We start from the raw sequence: 16,694 nt of genomic DNA on the forward strand, positions 1-16,694 counted from the left end.
AAACGTGAAATGGGAAATAAGCGATGCTGCCAAATAACATTTAATTAAATTCCTAGCAGTTGGGTAAATTTCTTTAAAAATTTATTAACTATTAACAGAACAATTGAAACCGACATTTCTGCCTTTTGTTTTTTATCTATTTTGGACTGATGAATAGTTTTGGTATCTGATATTTTTACCAATTTTGCTTGCATTGAAAATTGGCAATTATAAATTGTAATGTAATAAGAATTTTTTCAACTTGGCAACGTCGCTTAATGTGTTTCTGTCTTCTGTCAGTTCTGTCTTCTGTGTTTATTGATCCCGTTTTCCGGTCAGCGTCTCAGCTTTTTCCCAATTTTGTTTTGGTTAAATCGGTTTAAAACTAAAGAAAAGCAAACGCAAACAAAGGGATTTTGCAAATTCCCAGTGTTTTCTCGATTTTAGATCATTTTAAGTGACCGTATAGGTACATAATGGCCATGAATTCGTCTCAAGTCAAAGCACAGCATTTGCAACAGCAACAGAATAACATGGCCAGTCCCGGTGGCACAGGTTGGCCCAGGAGAAATTCCCAAAATTCTACACCTACCAGCACTGTTTCGGAAAATAAATTCACTCCTACAACAGCCTCCATTAATCGGATAATCAAATTGTAAGTTATATCTTAAGATTAGGGCTAGGAGACAAAGTGATTTCAATACAATTTTGTATTATTATAAAATGTTTAGGTATCCATTGACAAACTACATTTTTGGTACAAAAGAACCCCTTTTTGAAAGAGATCCCTCAGTACCAGCTAGGTTTCAAAGGATGAGAGATGAGTTTGAAAAGATTGGCATGAGACGGAGTGTTGAAGGAGTGCTTTTGGTGCATGAGCACGGTCTGCCTCATGTGCTGCTCCTACAGTTAGGCACCACTTTTTTTAAACTGCCTGGGGGTGAGCTGAACCCTGGTGAAGATGAAGTGGAAGGACTCAAGAGGCTTTTGACTGAGGTAACTACTCTTTTGCCAAATTGGCTTTATTAAAAAGAAATTTACTGTAATTTATATTTTCTATGTAATGTGTTTTTATTGGTAATCAGATTTTCAAGTTCTTAATTACTGCGATAATCTCTTTTATATGAATAAGCATCATGTACCAATATTTTGTATACTTCAAACATGTTTTTGAACTATTCCTAAAAGGTATGTAATTATCTTTTTGTCTCAATAAGTTTATTGTATTTAAACTCTTTGATTACTTTTTTATGTATTTTTAATACTATGAGATTGTTGTTGGCTGTTTAACATTAGCCTTTGTTTTCAAGGTGTAACTTTTAAGTGTCACATTTGGTTAAAGTTTAAAATTGGACTGCTTGTGCTATGAAAATTTGTTACCAGTAAAAAATCAACATTTTGGCATAATGGAGATTAATATACTAGGTATGGTAAGGGGCTTTGTGAACCAAGAAAACAAATACAAATAATAAGTAATTCTTGTAAGGAGCAATTTAAGCTTAACTTAAAAATTATTTTTACATTTGACTTGTAGCCTAGGGATATGGTGTAATAATGAAAAATACTTTTTTAGCAATTTCAAATCAAGATATGACATTAAAAATGGTATGACTTGTCCATGAACACATTGTTTCAAATTGTATACCAAAGAAGTAAAATCTGTAATAATTCCAAGTCTTGCACTAAGCAATTGCTTATAATGAGATAAATAAGTGCTGTAAACAGAATGGTAATAGAGAGGAAATGTTTAAATAAGCATTTGGTTATGTTTTGTGTATTCTTAACTAAAATTCTTTTATGATAATGCATGTGCATTGAAAGGTTTATTTACATTCATAACAGAGTTTTAATATAAATATTATTTATACCCATATAAATTTTGTATGTATCTCAAAGTTGTGTAATGCGGCTATTTGAAGTAGCTGTGTCAGTGATTACTTTGTTAAAAAAATAATCCGATAGGGTACTTGAACAAGGTAGGCGCCTATATTTCAAATCTAGAAGTATTAGATGTTTAATACCTTATTTATTTTCAAAAATATTGAACATAGTTCTAATAATCTACACAAACAAATGTTGGTGCTTATTTTGTAATTATGTTATTTTTTCTTGCAATGTACATATTTTGGTCTAATAATAGCTATTATAAATAATTTCTTTTAAAATTAGGGCCTTTAAATTAATGTTTTTAGTCTTTTAAATACTCACTTATTTTAAAAAGTTCATGATACTCTTGTATTGCAATTAATTACAGTTCTCTTATTTTGACTGTATAATAATCAACAGTTACACTAAAATGTGGTTACTTTACTGATAAGCATATTAAATTGTTTTAAAAAAAGTCCATCTACAGAAAAGTTGTAGAAAACCAATTAATAATGCATTTGAAAGAATTAATTATTGCAAAGTTGTTTTGACACAAACCTGTCCATTTGTTTCACCTGTTAATTTTAACCTTTTATTTTTAGACCTTGTATAGTAGGTTGAGTTTAAGTGTCATTTACGCATCATTTTACCTACTGAAAAGTATCTGCACACATATGCTCAATGAACAAACTTTTAAAAAGGAAAAAATTATTTGAAGGTAGCATCATATATTTCATTGTTTGTAAAAGCACTATTGGAATAATTGATTTTCTTTTTGTTACCTAAAAAAACACATATTATTATTTACTCTAGTTTTTGAAGAGTTTCTAGTAAGTTTGTGACATTAGGTATCCAAATAAAATTGTTAGAAACAGCAACTGTGACAGCTGTTTCCAATGATTTTTTTAATATGTTGACTTTTGTACAAACCTGTTAAAATAGGCTCACATGAAAATTTTATACTGGTCTACCATAAAATGTTTTAGTAGAAACTATTTAAAAAAATCTGATATAACTGCCAATTTTTTTTAGAAAATTGTAGTTTCCATTGTACATTGTTGATCAGATGCTTTACTACAAATGTTGATTTTTAAGTTTGGTCATCGTTATTGTTAACTTTATGTGTATTTATTTAAGAGGCGTACTCAACGAATCGTGTGCGCTTTATGTACAACTTTAGAAGAATGTAATCAAGCAAAAAAATTGACGGTTCCGCCCTTTTTTGTGTGACATGTTACAGACCCTCGGTCGTCTGGACGGCGTTAAACAAGAGTGGCACGTCGAAGATATTATTGGAAACTGGTGGCGTCCGAATTTCGAGCCGCCTCAATATCCGTACATTCCGCCGCATATCACCAAACCCAAGGAACATAAACGTTTGTTTTTGGTCCAACTACAAGAAAAGGGTATCGTATTTTTGACACATATTGTAGTTACTTTTGTATGTAAGGTTTTCGTGGCCGATCGAAACCGAGAAGAATGTATTAGCTCCTAGCGTTTGGTATTTTGCCGATGAATATATGTTTTTTTATTTACTTAAAAAACAGTGTACAGTTACAATCAAAGAGGTGTTTTGTCGTCAAAATGCCATTCGCTTTAATTGTTTAGGATGATACTTTGATCGTCCAGGTTCTGTTACTGATGAGTATCATTATAGTGTGCCACCAAACTTCCATTAATTTCTATGCCTTTCTAAGTCTGTTAAAATTCTGTGAAAACGGGATTTTAATCTGTATAACCATCCACATATTGTAGAAATAGTTCAGGTAACTTTTTTAAATAAAATGTTTAGTTAAAATCTTTAATGACTTAACCGCCAACTAGAGTGGCTTTCTATATGTATCACTGTTTTGGGGAAGAAAAAAGCACTCAACTTGAACTGTAAACATGGGTGCTCCATCCCAAACTCCATTGCATTTCTATACTTTTTCCTGAATATAGTCATGCCAACTTAATGATTTGTTTTTAAATAAACTTATTCAACATACAGACACCTGAAAAACATTAAAACAAGCTAAGCACTGCTGTAAAAAAAAATTTAAGGACCACGCCTAAGCTAAAAATTTGCGTAATTAAAAGTATAAATTAAAATAGAAAAGTTTTTGAACAATTGCTTCCTACATTAAGTGAGTTTGAAAATGGGCTCATGAGGGTAGTAACTGAATTTAACAATTGAAAACAATTACATGACCTTTTTAATCCTATAAATGGTATTGTAATTTTAAGGATGCTATTTTGACATTAAATATGGTCACGTGACTGCAAGCATGCTATTTGAACCTTAAGAAGAAAAAACAATTTAAAAATAGATTATGATACATGAAACAAACATTTTCCTTATTTCTTTTCAACTTTTAGCTAAAAATCTAAATAAACTAATAGGCTGTTAGAAGTTTTGTGGCACACTTTGTACAGTATTTTTTTGACTGAACAACCCTTAAACCAACGGTTTTGAAGAATTTTTAAGGGTTGCTCAGTAAACCATGTGAATTGGTTCGTTCCTGATTAAATTAGAAAATTTTTGTTGTTGTCAAATATTGTTCATATCGCATATTTGTCATACGAAGTAGCACAAAATACTACCTTGATCGTTATAGTTACAACAATGTATTAAGTTCGTATTGTACATACTTTTTCGTGCATAATCCGCTTAAAATTTTAACTGAAAAACATTTGTCGTTGAAATGTGTATGTACGCGTTAAATTACACGAATGTTGCTTAGGTAATCGTGTACCCATAAATATGTCTTGTAATACACAAGCAAAGCGTTTTCTGATTTAAATTTATCTACGTGGTTTAAGAGCAAATTTTTTATGATTTTATATGAATTTAGACTTCTTAGTAGATTGTTAAGACGCCACATTGTTTTTGAACCCTCCGATTATTTTTGTACATTTTATTTTCACACATGTTAATAGCGCATTTAAGTTTCCTGTAATTTGTCCTTTTACCACTTTAAACAATACAGTGAAACTGATTGGGCTAATGCGGATTTGCTTTTTTAGCTCTTTTTGCCGTACCGAAAAACTACAAATTAGTGGCCGCTCCTTTGTTTGAGCTGTACGATAACTCCCAAGGGTATGGACCGATAATATCTTCCTTACCACAAGCGCTTTGCAGGTAAGATATTACCAAATGTCAGAAAAATCAGAGAAATGACCACTTTCTATTACAGGTTCGAGTTTATTTACATGTGATCTCTCTGAGAATACTTCCTCAGTACAAATTAAGGCAAATTGACGTGACGTAAGTTATTTCACTAATCCTTGGTTATTACTTAGGTTTTTCTATATCATTTAGGATGGAGATATCCTTTTCCCACGACGATCAGACACTAGTTTTAGTAGTGTTCGAAAAACAAGGAACTACAAAACAAATTATTTTCTTATTAGTGATGAGACAGTGTTGCTGCATTAACATAATTTCATTAGTATAGTAATAAGTGTTGATTTTTTGTGCACAGTTCGAATTATTTATTTCGTTTACATTAAAACAATTAAAGTGTAAATGAGTGTGTCTACAAACAAGAAAAGCATTGATTTTAGTTATTCCAACCTGTAATAAATTGTAAAACATTTTTGACTAAGTTTCAAATCTATTTATGGCTTATTAATTGTTTAAGTCAATTTTTTATGTATTTCTGTATATAAATAAAATTAATATTAACACCTTTTGCTTGTCTTTGTTAACCCTTCAATTATTTATAGAGTTTTCCCATTCTAATTTTAATTGAATTAGTCTCCACAGTTCAAGAATTTGAAAATTGTTCTACAATTGCAGTATAAATTTTATAAGCCGAAGAATACAGATCAAATAGCGCTTTTGCGATTGAAATCAAATCCAAGTATGCACTGTTTTACTGTTTTTATTTCGGGGACCCATTACTAAGTTTTCTATATCTTGCCCCACGTTTTTAACCTTTAAAAATTCCCTATCTAAAGGGCAACATTTCAACTTAGACTAGGTTTCTTCAAGCTCAATGGTATGTATTACATGGACTGACCCTTTGTCAAGATTATTACATTTGACGTGAATAGATTGTTTCAGAAATACCAAAACACTGTTTTTACATTCATATTTTTGAAGCTGAAAATGGAAAAAGACATTTATTATTTTACCTTTACAGTCAGAAAACTTGCTTTAGTTAGTAATTTAAAAAAGCTTTATTGGAGAAATTTGTATTAACACCTCGACTTTTTTTTGTATGAGAGATCATCAAAGAAAATTTTAATTGTACTATCTCAAAACGGTTTCTAGGAAATTAAAAAAAGTAATTACATATTTTTAGAAAGTTTCTCAATAGGAAAGTTTGACCATTTAAAATTGAGATCTTCTTATATTATCAGAAGAAAAGGCTCCTATTAATTGAACACTGCTTATAACAGCTATTTTTACGCAAAATTAATTCTAAATATTTTTTGTTAATAACAACAGCAGCACTAGTGAATTATAAATAATTCGCTTTCCGCTCAAAAATCTAAGAACAAAATCGATACCTAAACAAACTAATATAGTATTCTATACAGGTGCTCACGTTACCTTCCATTCCAATACAAACGTACTTGGATAAATTTTTACGAATATAAATATGAAGACAACAAAAAAAGTCCCTGCATGCCTCTGATATTAAATGAATAATAGTTTCTTTGTTCTGCCCACAGGCAAAAAACACGGGAAAGAAAATATTGAATTTGAGGTGATTGATGCTGACGCCAGAATACGGAAAAAAGAGTTTTTTTTTGTTGTACGAAGGTTGTTAATAACAGTATTATGGATTAACTGTCTAAATGTTTGTAGAAAAAATGATAGTTTTTAAAGAATGATTTTTAACTTTACACTTATGAATCCAATAACTTTGTGATTTGATAAAGATTAAACACGATCCTCTTTCTAGAAAAGGCAGATTTATTCACTAGAAGCCCAACTCTATTGCATTCAGGGGCGATAATAGCAAAACTAAGTCAGACGATCAAGTTAAAGTAATTCAGCCTTTTCCCCATTTACCAGCCTAATGGCTTTTGGGATCCATCCGGAATAGGCAAACAGTGCCCCGGTTATTTGGTAATTTTATTAAAACGACTACTTAATCTATACAGGAATTTAATAACAATAAATTTAAAAAAAGTCAAGGGTCAAAAGTATTTTTATTTACGATTGCGTTTTTGCACGGTCGGCCTCCGGTGTGATTTATAGACGATTTGGGGCCCTTAAATGGCCCAAAACGCTAAAAATTGCAAGTACAGGAAACGTTTTTTCTTGACAAATCGTTTCAACTTTCTGGGCAGTTTTATGAGCGTTGTACACGAGTTTTATTTAGTTATCAAGGGTATAATATCCCTAAAATGCGTGTGTTCTTTATTTCCCAAACGAATTTCAGCAATTTATCATCTTTCTGACTAATTGATTTAACTGGGGATATAGTTTCTTGTCAAGGAAAATAATATACAGTTTTTGAGCCTGTATTGATAAATTGATCATCTCACTTGGGAGTGACAACTCAGTCTCCATATTACGCTTGATATATTACTAGAAGGGATACACTGTTAACTTACTAAAATGCTTATTAATCAGGTCTGAAAAAATGTAACATTGTACTAAAAAACATTTTTCCAATTATTTAATTTATTGCTAACTGGTGAAAATGCTCGTAATTAAATAATTTTTATTAGTTTTCTAAGCAGGAATTTTAAAGAATAATTTTTTTATTGGAACCAAAGTTAATTATCTCCAGCTTCTGGCTTAGCTTTACGTCAGGGTTAATAATGGTATTCTAATCCTGGACGTGCAAAAAAAGTTACGAATCCAAATCCGAATTACCAAAAATTGATTAATGCTGGAAGTTTCACAGTTTTAATTAGTAACTTAGTTTAATTTTATGATACTTTTAATTACCTGTAAATGGTTAATTAGGACCCTACGTTTTCTATGTCTGAGTTATTTATAACTTATTTGATTTTAACTGACTTTCAAAGTTCTTGGAGCTGGTTCAGTTTCTAAAATATCTCTTAATTTTACTAAAAAGTCTTGTGATGACTACTAACAAAATTAATTCAATGCTGGAAAAACGTCCAATTGAAAAATGTCCATATAAGTGCTCATTTGTCAATATCTCTTAATGATGCCCATAAATTTTTGGACCAAATTCTGACAAAGTCCATATCGCTAGACGACAGACAAAAAAAGAGCAACAAATTCATCTTAACTCCTTGTCGCGCATGCATCCTGCGTACAGGGCGTCCCGTTCGTCTCTCTCTTTATGCGGAATTTCCTGGCCAGTTTCTACCAACTGTTTTCAGTAGTTTTCAGCGTTCCTTTGGCGTCGTTGGGACAGGAAACGGTCGTTTCTCGACGCGTTCGCGACACTTTGCCGGCACTCCCACTTTGTATACGCGTTTCCGACTTAAACGCGACGCTTCAAGGTTAAAAGCAAGGTTAATGGTTCCGGTACCACTGAATTTTTTTAAAATGTAAAATTTGAAAATGTCAGTGTGATTAAAGTGCAGTTTGTACAGTGTTACGTAATGCAAGTGAATTTTCAGGACAACGAACACAGATTAACACTTTAAGTAAGTTTTTTGTAAAAAAATTGTAATAGTTTTAGTTTTGTTTGTAACTTGGAAAAGTTTTTGATGTAAAACAGATTTGTACAGCAAAATTAGCAAGTTTTTAAACTGAATTTAATAGAAGATGATGGTCATCTTATTTTAGTCAGAGCCACGAGTAAAAATACTTTATCAATTAGAAAACTCTCTACCCACATCACTGTGAAATGTTTTGTTTTTTGTTGACTATGTTGGTTTATTTTGGTCAGTTGTACAGAATTACACCTCCACTGATATATCAAAGAATGTTTCCATTACACAATTGCACAGTTTACTTGCTTAATGTTTTCGTAACATATTTTATAAGATGATAGATTACGTTAGAAACCAGTTTTAGCAGCTTTTTAGCATATTATCCAATGAGAGTACTTTTTCTGCTAATTCTATTTTAGTGTGTAATTGATGGGGTTTCAATTGATTTGCTTTTACACAGAGAGTAGATAATTAGCAATAGACGAGCAAATTCGTTAAACCTTGTCACTGGAAAGTTTTAATTGAAAACCGGATAGTTTAATGAATTTATAATGCCACTTAACTTAAAAGGTTTGCAGCTCTATTTTTACATTTTTGTTCAAAATTCTTGGTTACTACCAAATTAAAATTAAAATTGGATTGTGAGTTCAGCACGTTTAATAAACTGCTTGAAACTTATTTCCTCTAAAGTATTTTTTAAGTTGTTTTTTAATAAAATATAGAAATGAATGGAATCGTCTCAGCAATATAAAAATATACTATTTTCATATTTTTAAAACTAACACATTTTGGTAGCAGAAATTACCCTAAATGATTAGCACAAAAAATAATATAAGTTAGAGGAGTTATTTAGAAAGGTTTAAATAAGCACACTAGTTTAACTAGATTTTTCTACAAAAGGACTTTAACACGCTACTGAAGTAAAAATAGCATTTTAAGGCACTAGTGCTTCAAAAAAGCGTTTTTCTAAAATTCAGCAGTTTAAACAGCAGGCAACAAGCAATTCTAGCAGTAGAATTATTAAACTTTTTACTACTTCCTACATGCCGTAAAGTTGCGTTTTAAACGTTTATATCATAAATAACTATTAACACCAAATTCCCATAATCTTCACGTTAACCACTAGAAAACGAATAAACTTCTACGTTCCTGCAATGCATTATTCTAATAATGTTGTGTTCAAGAGGTGAACATAAATCTATTATGAAGTTTATACTCAACTCCTAATGAAATCAACTTCGTTAGCAAAGTTTATGAATTTCGCGGAATTCCATTATATGGTCTAAAAATTTCTGATATTACCAGTTTACAGTTTAACAAATCTAAAGCAGACGAGTCACGATCAACGACCGAAATATCAGTTAAAAAAGTTTTAATCCAGGACCGCATAATTTAATGGAATCTGATTGCCACTTTACTAAAAAAGTTTGGATCCGGACTTTTCGGGTTATCGTTAAAACTTTTTTAAATGTCCCTATTTAAATTTAACTTTTACATAACAGAGGATTGTAGAAATTTGGAAACCAAGTTTGTAATGCCTAGCACGGATGAACATCAATCAAAATTTGACAATGTACTGGCTTTATCTTATTATGATACTGATTGCCAATTAAAAGATAAAATACATTGACGTAATATTAAATTAATATAACGTGTATACAAGTAAAATTAATAAAACAATTAAAAATTAGTAGTAAGTTTCATAAAATATTAACCTATCAGCATCAATAGGTATTAAATGTTACAGTTACTAGTTACGATAGTTTTGGTGTTGAATTTGAATGTATCACGCTATTTACTAGCATTTTTAATTGCTTCATGACAAATGGAAGTTTTTAGAGGCATCTGTCATTTCTAAATAGCTGTTTAATTAATTTTGTATTTATTTCAATATTTAATTTTTTTTTAATATTTAATAACATTTGAATTTACTTTCAGGTTTACTGGAAACAATGCGACCTCCAACTTTACCAAATTAACCAAAGGGTTTAAATTATACCAAAAAACCACCAAACTTCTGACTTTTTTCGCTTGTTCTCCCTTTAGAGCTTTCGTAAATAATACCGACGGCCATGTTAACCGCTGGGTCAAATATCAACTTCAGCGATACGGAGTTGTTGATCTATTTACATGATAAAACATACGGGCGGTCGTAACTTTCCGGTCCTCCGTGTAACATACATCGAATTTAGTGGTTTAAGGTCGTAAAGGCCTAAAAAAAGTTTAAACTCCCTCTGGAAGCTAAAGTGGGCTGCCATGAAGTTGACGATGTTCGCTTTTAACCTATTGGTGGCCTCTGTGGTTAGTGGAGGGCCTGCTTGGAAAGAGACACAAAGAGGCAGCGGCTTGAGAATTGGAGAGAAATCAGGTATTTTGTGGCAATAGCTTGATTTACTATATTAATAACGTTTGTATTAAAGGTCGTAACAATACCTCGGCTAGATCAAGCGGTATTAAATTAGGAAGCAACGCTCGAATTTTGCGGTCAACCACCACGTCCACAGTTCCACCTGAAGAGGACCATCTTTATCCACCGACGTCCTCTTCATCGGACGGTAACAAAAGGATAACTCCCTTAAATATCGGTATCGTGGTGCCGTATAAGTCATTCGGAGTGCGGGAATACACTAAAGCTATTACAACCACTAAAAGTTTGATTGCTCGTAAACTGAAGCTCTTTAAGACCCACGACATTCAAGTGCACATCGTTATGAAACAGATGACTCCAAGTCCTACAGGTGAGTGTTAAATTAATACATCCAAAAGTTGTCAAAAGTAAAACATTTTATTAAAACACTCACTAAAAACTGAACACTCTGTAACAACTGCTCGTCATTAATGTTGGCACTAAATCGGCTTGTCAAGGGAAGAAAATTGTCCTACTTTGACAGCTTCGTACCACTACACTAAGACAGCTACAAAAATTATTTTTTTACCAAAATGTACCTCAGAAAGTCTAGTTTATTTTTTCTTTTTTACACTTTTCTGCTAAAATCCCAGGTAAACGAGTTAGAACAGTTGGAAGGTAGGAGTGCACAAAACAAAGTCTTTATTTGGGCATTTACAAAAGTGTAACCCACCGCAAAAATTTCAAACTGCATCTCCGGTAGTTTTCAACTCTCATAAAGCTACGACCACTCAAATTAACCGTCTCAAGGCACTCAATATGACCTTACTACACTCAAACTCATAACTTAAAGAGTCTTATACAGGGTGGTCAAATTTCTAATAAGAGCTGTTTACGGTTTGGTTTGTATAAATGAAAGTTTGAAGACAGACCAGCAGGAATTGTAGAACATTTTTTTTTTTGAGAAAAAGCAGTGGTGTATAATTTTCTTTATTTAAAATACTGATATTGCTATGGCTGATAACTAAATTTTCCCCAAAATAAAGTTTTCGTTTAATTGACACATATATGTTGAGTCGTCACATGATTTTACGAAAAGCCGCAGTACACGTGACTTCAAAACTCTCATAAAGAACAAAGGTAGAACGACAGGGATGACAAATCATCATTTCATATCAAATTATAACAAAAAGCTTGACAATTAAGTGAAAACAATCTAATAAAGAAAACATACAACAAGAAAACTTTTCGGGCAAATTACGAACAGCAGTGTCACTGATTTCCGCTGAACTCTTTAACCTCAAAAAAAAAGCAATTTACCGCACCGGCGGCCATATTAAGCCTCATACATATTAATGAGTTATCAGACGGCATGGAATTTTCTCCCTTTTAAATATTATCTGAATATGGCCTTATGCGAAACAGTTGACGATGGAGAAATGGGGCAGATTTGATGAATGTAAATTTGAAAAGTTGCCGAATTCTGGGGGATGAAACTGAGACAATGTAAATTGAAAGGGATTTAAGCAATTTACAATAAACTGACACTGAATCGTTGTAAGTTGCGGGACACATGTAATACCAGCGTGGTATTGCTTTAATTAGATTCCGGTTTAGTGTGCCCGATCTACTGTTTAGCGCAAATTAAATTCCATCACAATGCCAGCTAATTATAGTGGTTAATTACCACCGTGCCATTGAAAGATATTACCATAATAATTAAATTAAACGTGTTTGTTGTCGAAGTAGTAAAATTTGCTGGTTCTTACCACAAGACAAACTATACCAAAAATCAAATAAAATTAGGATGACGTCCCAGACTCTCAGTTCACTTTTTAGCAATAAACGCAAATTTTCGCGACTACGACGTCATCTTACTTTGGTTTGATTTTCAGTGTATAAAAGGAAATCCGATAAAGTTCCCCAATCGAAAGTTTTACTGGCAAACTCGATCCCAACTACTGAGATAAAATCTCGAAGGTCATAAAGGGAATTGGTAATAAAGCTCAAAGCAGGGACAGCAAGAACTAATTGAGGGACTTTATGCATACTGATCAGATTTGAGCGTAGAATTTCCCTCGATATTTACATCCTTAAATAGAGTTTGTTAATTTCTCTTTTTTTATTTAAAGAGACACTTCAAAGAAACTTTAGGATACAATCAAAAATTGGGTTTTGTTTGAGGTAATAATGTTCTGCTACAAAAGCAGTTTCCAGAGAAGGACGTGACAATCCAAAAGGGAATTTGCACTTTGTTTCAAACAAACTGATGATCCTTTCATCGGTTGAACTGATTTTTTTTTCGGAATGTATAAACTAGGATATTCTAGGCAAATTCACACTGAAATTAACAGGAGCTTATTCGGTTTGGTCCCCGTTCGCTTCTACTATTTCGTTCTGTATTTGGTTAGTTTCCGATTAAATATTCGGTTTCTGTACATGCAACAGCTAGTCTTTGTTAATTACTACTTTTGATGTCTATTACCTGCACCTAATGCAGTTGAAAGTATAATTACAAATCCAGGCTTATGTGTACTAATCTGTCGTGATGCTGATTACAGATTTGGGTTACTGTTGTGGCAGTTGAACATCACTGAAAATAAAATATTCTAGTTAATGCAAAGGATAATATGATCTTAGTATGACCCTTTTTAGCCCCTCCACTCATGAAAGAAGCATAAAAATGCTTATTATACTAGTAAAAACTACTTTTGCCAGCAACAATAATTAGAGTTGCACCCGACGTATGAATACACCAAAATACTTTTAAATATCAAAATTGGTTTAAAACAAATTTGTATTCTAGCGGTATTAAGTAAGTGAGCAAAAATCGATCCTATAGTCACAGTAATAAATGTAAATAAAGCCAAAATTGTCACGCGACTGTCTATATAAATAGTGTTTGAATATCACGTGACAACTGTGATACACTTAAAAACTGTAAATGTGTGCTTTGGATAGGTCAAATAATTAAAATATAGTCCTGTTTACTTGAAAGAGTACAAACAAAATAAATTATATAGTTTTATGACTTCCTGTGTTACATAACAACGTTGGGGCGCAATAGTTAAAATACTCTTAGTAATTCGTGATAATTGTCAGATGCCTTAAAACTGTCAAATTGAGTAATAGTAGAGTCAGTTTACTTACAGTGGACAGTTTTGACATTTAGACATTTGTCAACAGCAGTCAAAGTTTGAACTGTAAAACTGATGGAGTGCTGTTTCAATGCCAAAATACGTCTTATAGCTTTTTTACTATTAACTTAACAATGGTTACGTGATTGTCTATGTAAATGTTGTTTAAATAACACGTGATTACTGTACTATACTTCAAAATTGTGAATGTGTGCTTCGGGAAAATCAAAATGTCAAAATTTAGTCAGTTTACTTACAATGATAGAAAGAGAATACATTTTATAGCTTTATGACCAAAATTTGACTAAATTGTCTTCGCATTTTCTCATAAATATATTCTTACTACTCTGTGATAATTCAGATCTCACATCTACGTCAAAACTATCAAATTTTGCTTTGGAAAGTACAATGAGTAATAGTACAGTCCAATTAAATCCAAGTCCAATTAATTACCATTATTTTGATAGTTGTGACATAACTATGAACATATTTTTTCAGTATCACGTGACATCTGTCATATTCGTCACAACTGTCAAAATTTTCCAGGAAAAGCTGAATGAGTCGAAGTATAGTCGTGACGTATTTTGTAATATAAAATTTAGCTTAATACAGTCAAGATTTACAATCCTAAGCAAAGCCCAAAACAAAAATTGAGTTGTGTGCAAACAAAACAAAGTTCAACATCGGCTTATTATGAGTTGATACAAAGTTAAACAAATATTGGCTTCAATACATTTCGGAACAATATAAGCGACTGGATTTCTGGATGCTTTCTCCGCGTATACGGATTTTACGCCAGAATTGAACAAAAGCCAGACATTTACCGGTATTCTATATCAATCCGGGAAACGATCTTTACTAAACTGTAATTTAATACCGCACCTTAAAAGCCCCATTGCACCCTGAATAGAAGGGTGCTTATAAAAGCTTGTGTGTCGGCTAGGAAAAGTGTAAAATGCTTTTAAAAGCCTTCATATCCAGGCGAGCCAGATAACGTCTTGAAATGCTTTTGATGTTGCTGAACCGAAAATAAATCTGCTGTCGTTCTGGATATTCTTTCATACCGCAACTAAACAGATTAGGGGTAAAGGGAGCTAATGGAGGTAGACTTTTTTACCTTAACTCAATCATTTCAGCAGTTAAAACAACAAAATACTTTCGGTAACTTTATAATAGTTTACGGACTTTCCAGGCCTGAATCGTTTGGTTAACGTCCCATTCCTGATGTTGCATAAATTACAAATACCGTAGTTTGAATATTTTACCGCTAGAGTTCCAGCTAGAGCAAAACACAAACAGTTTCGGTTATTAAATAGCTTACCAGCCTTCAATTAAGCTTTGGAAAACGGTAAATTAATAGAATTTCAATTGGAATAATTTACATTTTGAGGGTTCATTATGTATTTGATTGATGTATTAAAATAAACTGTCATTCAATTTTCCACTAAATCGGCGTTCTATCAAATTCAGGTTGAAATTACATTTACCATTAATCTTAGAATAGAATAATTTCTTGGTTTTTTTTAATGACGATGCAAAATTAGGTTAGGATAGGCACTAATTCTTAATGGTTATTTTAACTTCTATATCCATGGAAATTCTACAATGGAAATTGTAAATAACATTTAACTTCCAGGCATTATAATTCCCATTTTAAGTGCAAAATTTCAATAATACAGTTATTAAACTCGTGGCTTTCCAGTTTGATTCTAATTTTAATGAATAATTCAGTCATTATTTACTAGCCTCAAGGATTATCAGTATCAATTCAATTATTATACTACTAAATAAAAATGCATTACATTACATTTTCAATATAAAAGTTTGTTGTAACAAAAATTGTGTCACAAATCCTGCTATTTCTTTTATACTAAAATGGCTGGTACAATTTAAACGGATCCTGAAATCAATATTTATTCAACTTTGGCTTTTCCAGCATGTTCAAATGGAAATTTGGGTGATTGTGTTTATTCCGCGCTCTTTTTTGTCATGCAGTCCACTGCTAATTGTATATCCATTCGTAAAAAGCGAAAATTCAAACAAATTTTGTTTTTTCCACAATACTGCCTGAATATTAAACTATTTAGAGCCGAACTGAAGCTGTGTGACAAAAACAAGTGCTTTTTAACAAATTCAATTTTACTGTTGCTCGTTTAGGGACCAACCAAATCAATATTCCAAGTATCCAAATTTATAACTGTCTAGAATAGACATTGCTTCTAAGCTTGTCTTATTTAATAAGGCTTTGTCTGGACAAGGGTCAATTTAATTAAGGAAATCGGTTATGAGTAGGTCTGTGGGATCGCTTCAGTAAATGTACCAATTAATATACTAAATTGAAATGTTTGTTTGATTAACAAGCACAAAACAAAGTAATAAATGCTAATTGAACGAGTTTGATAAAATAAGAAGCCTTTGTTGGTGATATATTATAACTAAAAATACATAATTTTCAGTAAATAATAACAACCCAAATCAGTATTATAAGAAATTCATCATAATTGATGGAAGTATGATTTTCTTTTCAAGCGACATAAGTTAAAAATTTCATTGCTTGTTGAATACTATACACTTTTTAACAAAATCAAGCAAAATATTCAATGTACCACTCCAACACGTGCTTTCACTTTCTTGCAGTTCAAACAGGTATCTCTGTTTGCTTTTCCCACAAGTGTCTGGAGGCTAAAAAGGGCCAATAAGTCTGTCGACAACCGTTTTTTGGATTGTCGTTATTGACTTTGAACAGCTCGAGAAAGCTTCGAATTTTTATTCTCTACTCAGAGGTTAAG

At 32.0% G+C, this 16,694-nt stretch overlaps 2 protein-coding genes and 1 long non-coding RNA gene across 4 annotated transcripts in view; 2 read left to right on the forward strand and 1 right to left on the reverse strand.

Moving 5' to 3' along the window:
- Positions 1-282: 282 nt before the first annotated feature.
- On the forward strand, positions 283-5,517 carry Cpsf5 (cleavage and polyadenylation specificity factor subunit 5). The gene is made up of 6 exons (XM_081983531.1): positions 283-634; positions 711-975; positions 3,086-3,251; positions 4,852-4,966; positions 5,022-5,092; positions 5,147-5,517. The coding sequence occupies exons 1-5, from the start codon at positions 456-458 to the stop codon at positions 5,041-5,043; spliced, it is 747 nt and encodes a 248-aa protein (XP_081839657.1). The 5' UTR covers positions 283-455; the 3' UTR covers positions 5,044-5,092; positions 5,147-5,517.
- A 2,616-nt stretch (positions 5,518-8,133) lies between these two features.
- Nmdar2 (glutamate ionotropic receptor NMDA type subunit 2) overlaps positions 8,134-16,694 on the forward strand; it is a 70,326-nt gene continuing 61,765 nt past the window's right edge. For both annotated transcript variants that reach the window (XM_081983381.1, XM_081983382.1), the window contains exons 1-3: positions 8,134-8,412; positions 10,360-10,789; positions 10,842-11,159. In XM_081983381.1, the coding sequence (XP_081839507.1) occupies positions 10,678-10,789; positions 10,842-11,159 (430 nt within the window). In that variant the 5' untranslated portion in view covers positions 8,134-8,412; positions 10,360-10,677. The remainder of the gene's footprint in view (positions 8,413-10,359; positions 10,790-10,841; positions 11,160-16,694) is intronic.
- LOC145732038 (uncharacterized) lies at positions 13,072-15,295 on the reverse strand. The gene is made up of 3 exons (XR_014178929.1): positions 15,023-15,295; positions 14,788-14,974; positions 13,072-13,361 (listed from the first exon to the last, which is right to left on the reverse strand). It is a non-coding gene; the product is annotated as an uncharacterized LOC145732038 (long non-coding RNA).

Source organism: Ips typographus, linkage group LG7, assembly GCF_016097725.1.
Source record: "Ips typographus isolate SLU linkage group LG7, UJ_Ityp_2.0, whole genome shotgun sequence".
In the NCBI taxonomy this organism is placed as follows: Eukaryota; Metazoa; Arthropoda; class Insecta; order Coleoptera; family Curculionidae; genus Ips; species Ips typographus.

Coding starts and splice junctions, on each gene's coding strand:
- Cpsf5 (XM_081983531.1), top strand. CDS start 456: ATGGCCATGAATTCGTCTCAAGTCAAAGCACAGCATTTGCAACAGCAA. Junction 976..3,085: donor TCAAGAGGCTTTTGACTGAG/GTAACTACTCTT, acceptor GACATGTTACAG/ACCCTCGGTCGTCTGGACGG. Junction 4,967..5,021: donor TTACCACAAGCGCTTTGCAG/GTAAGATATTAC, acceptor TTTCTATTACAG/GTTCGAGTTTATTTACATGT.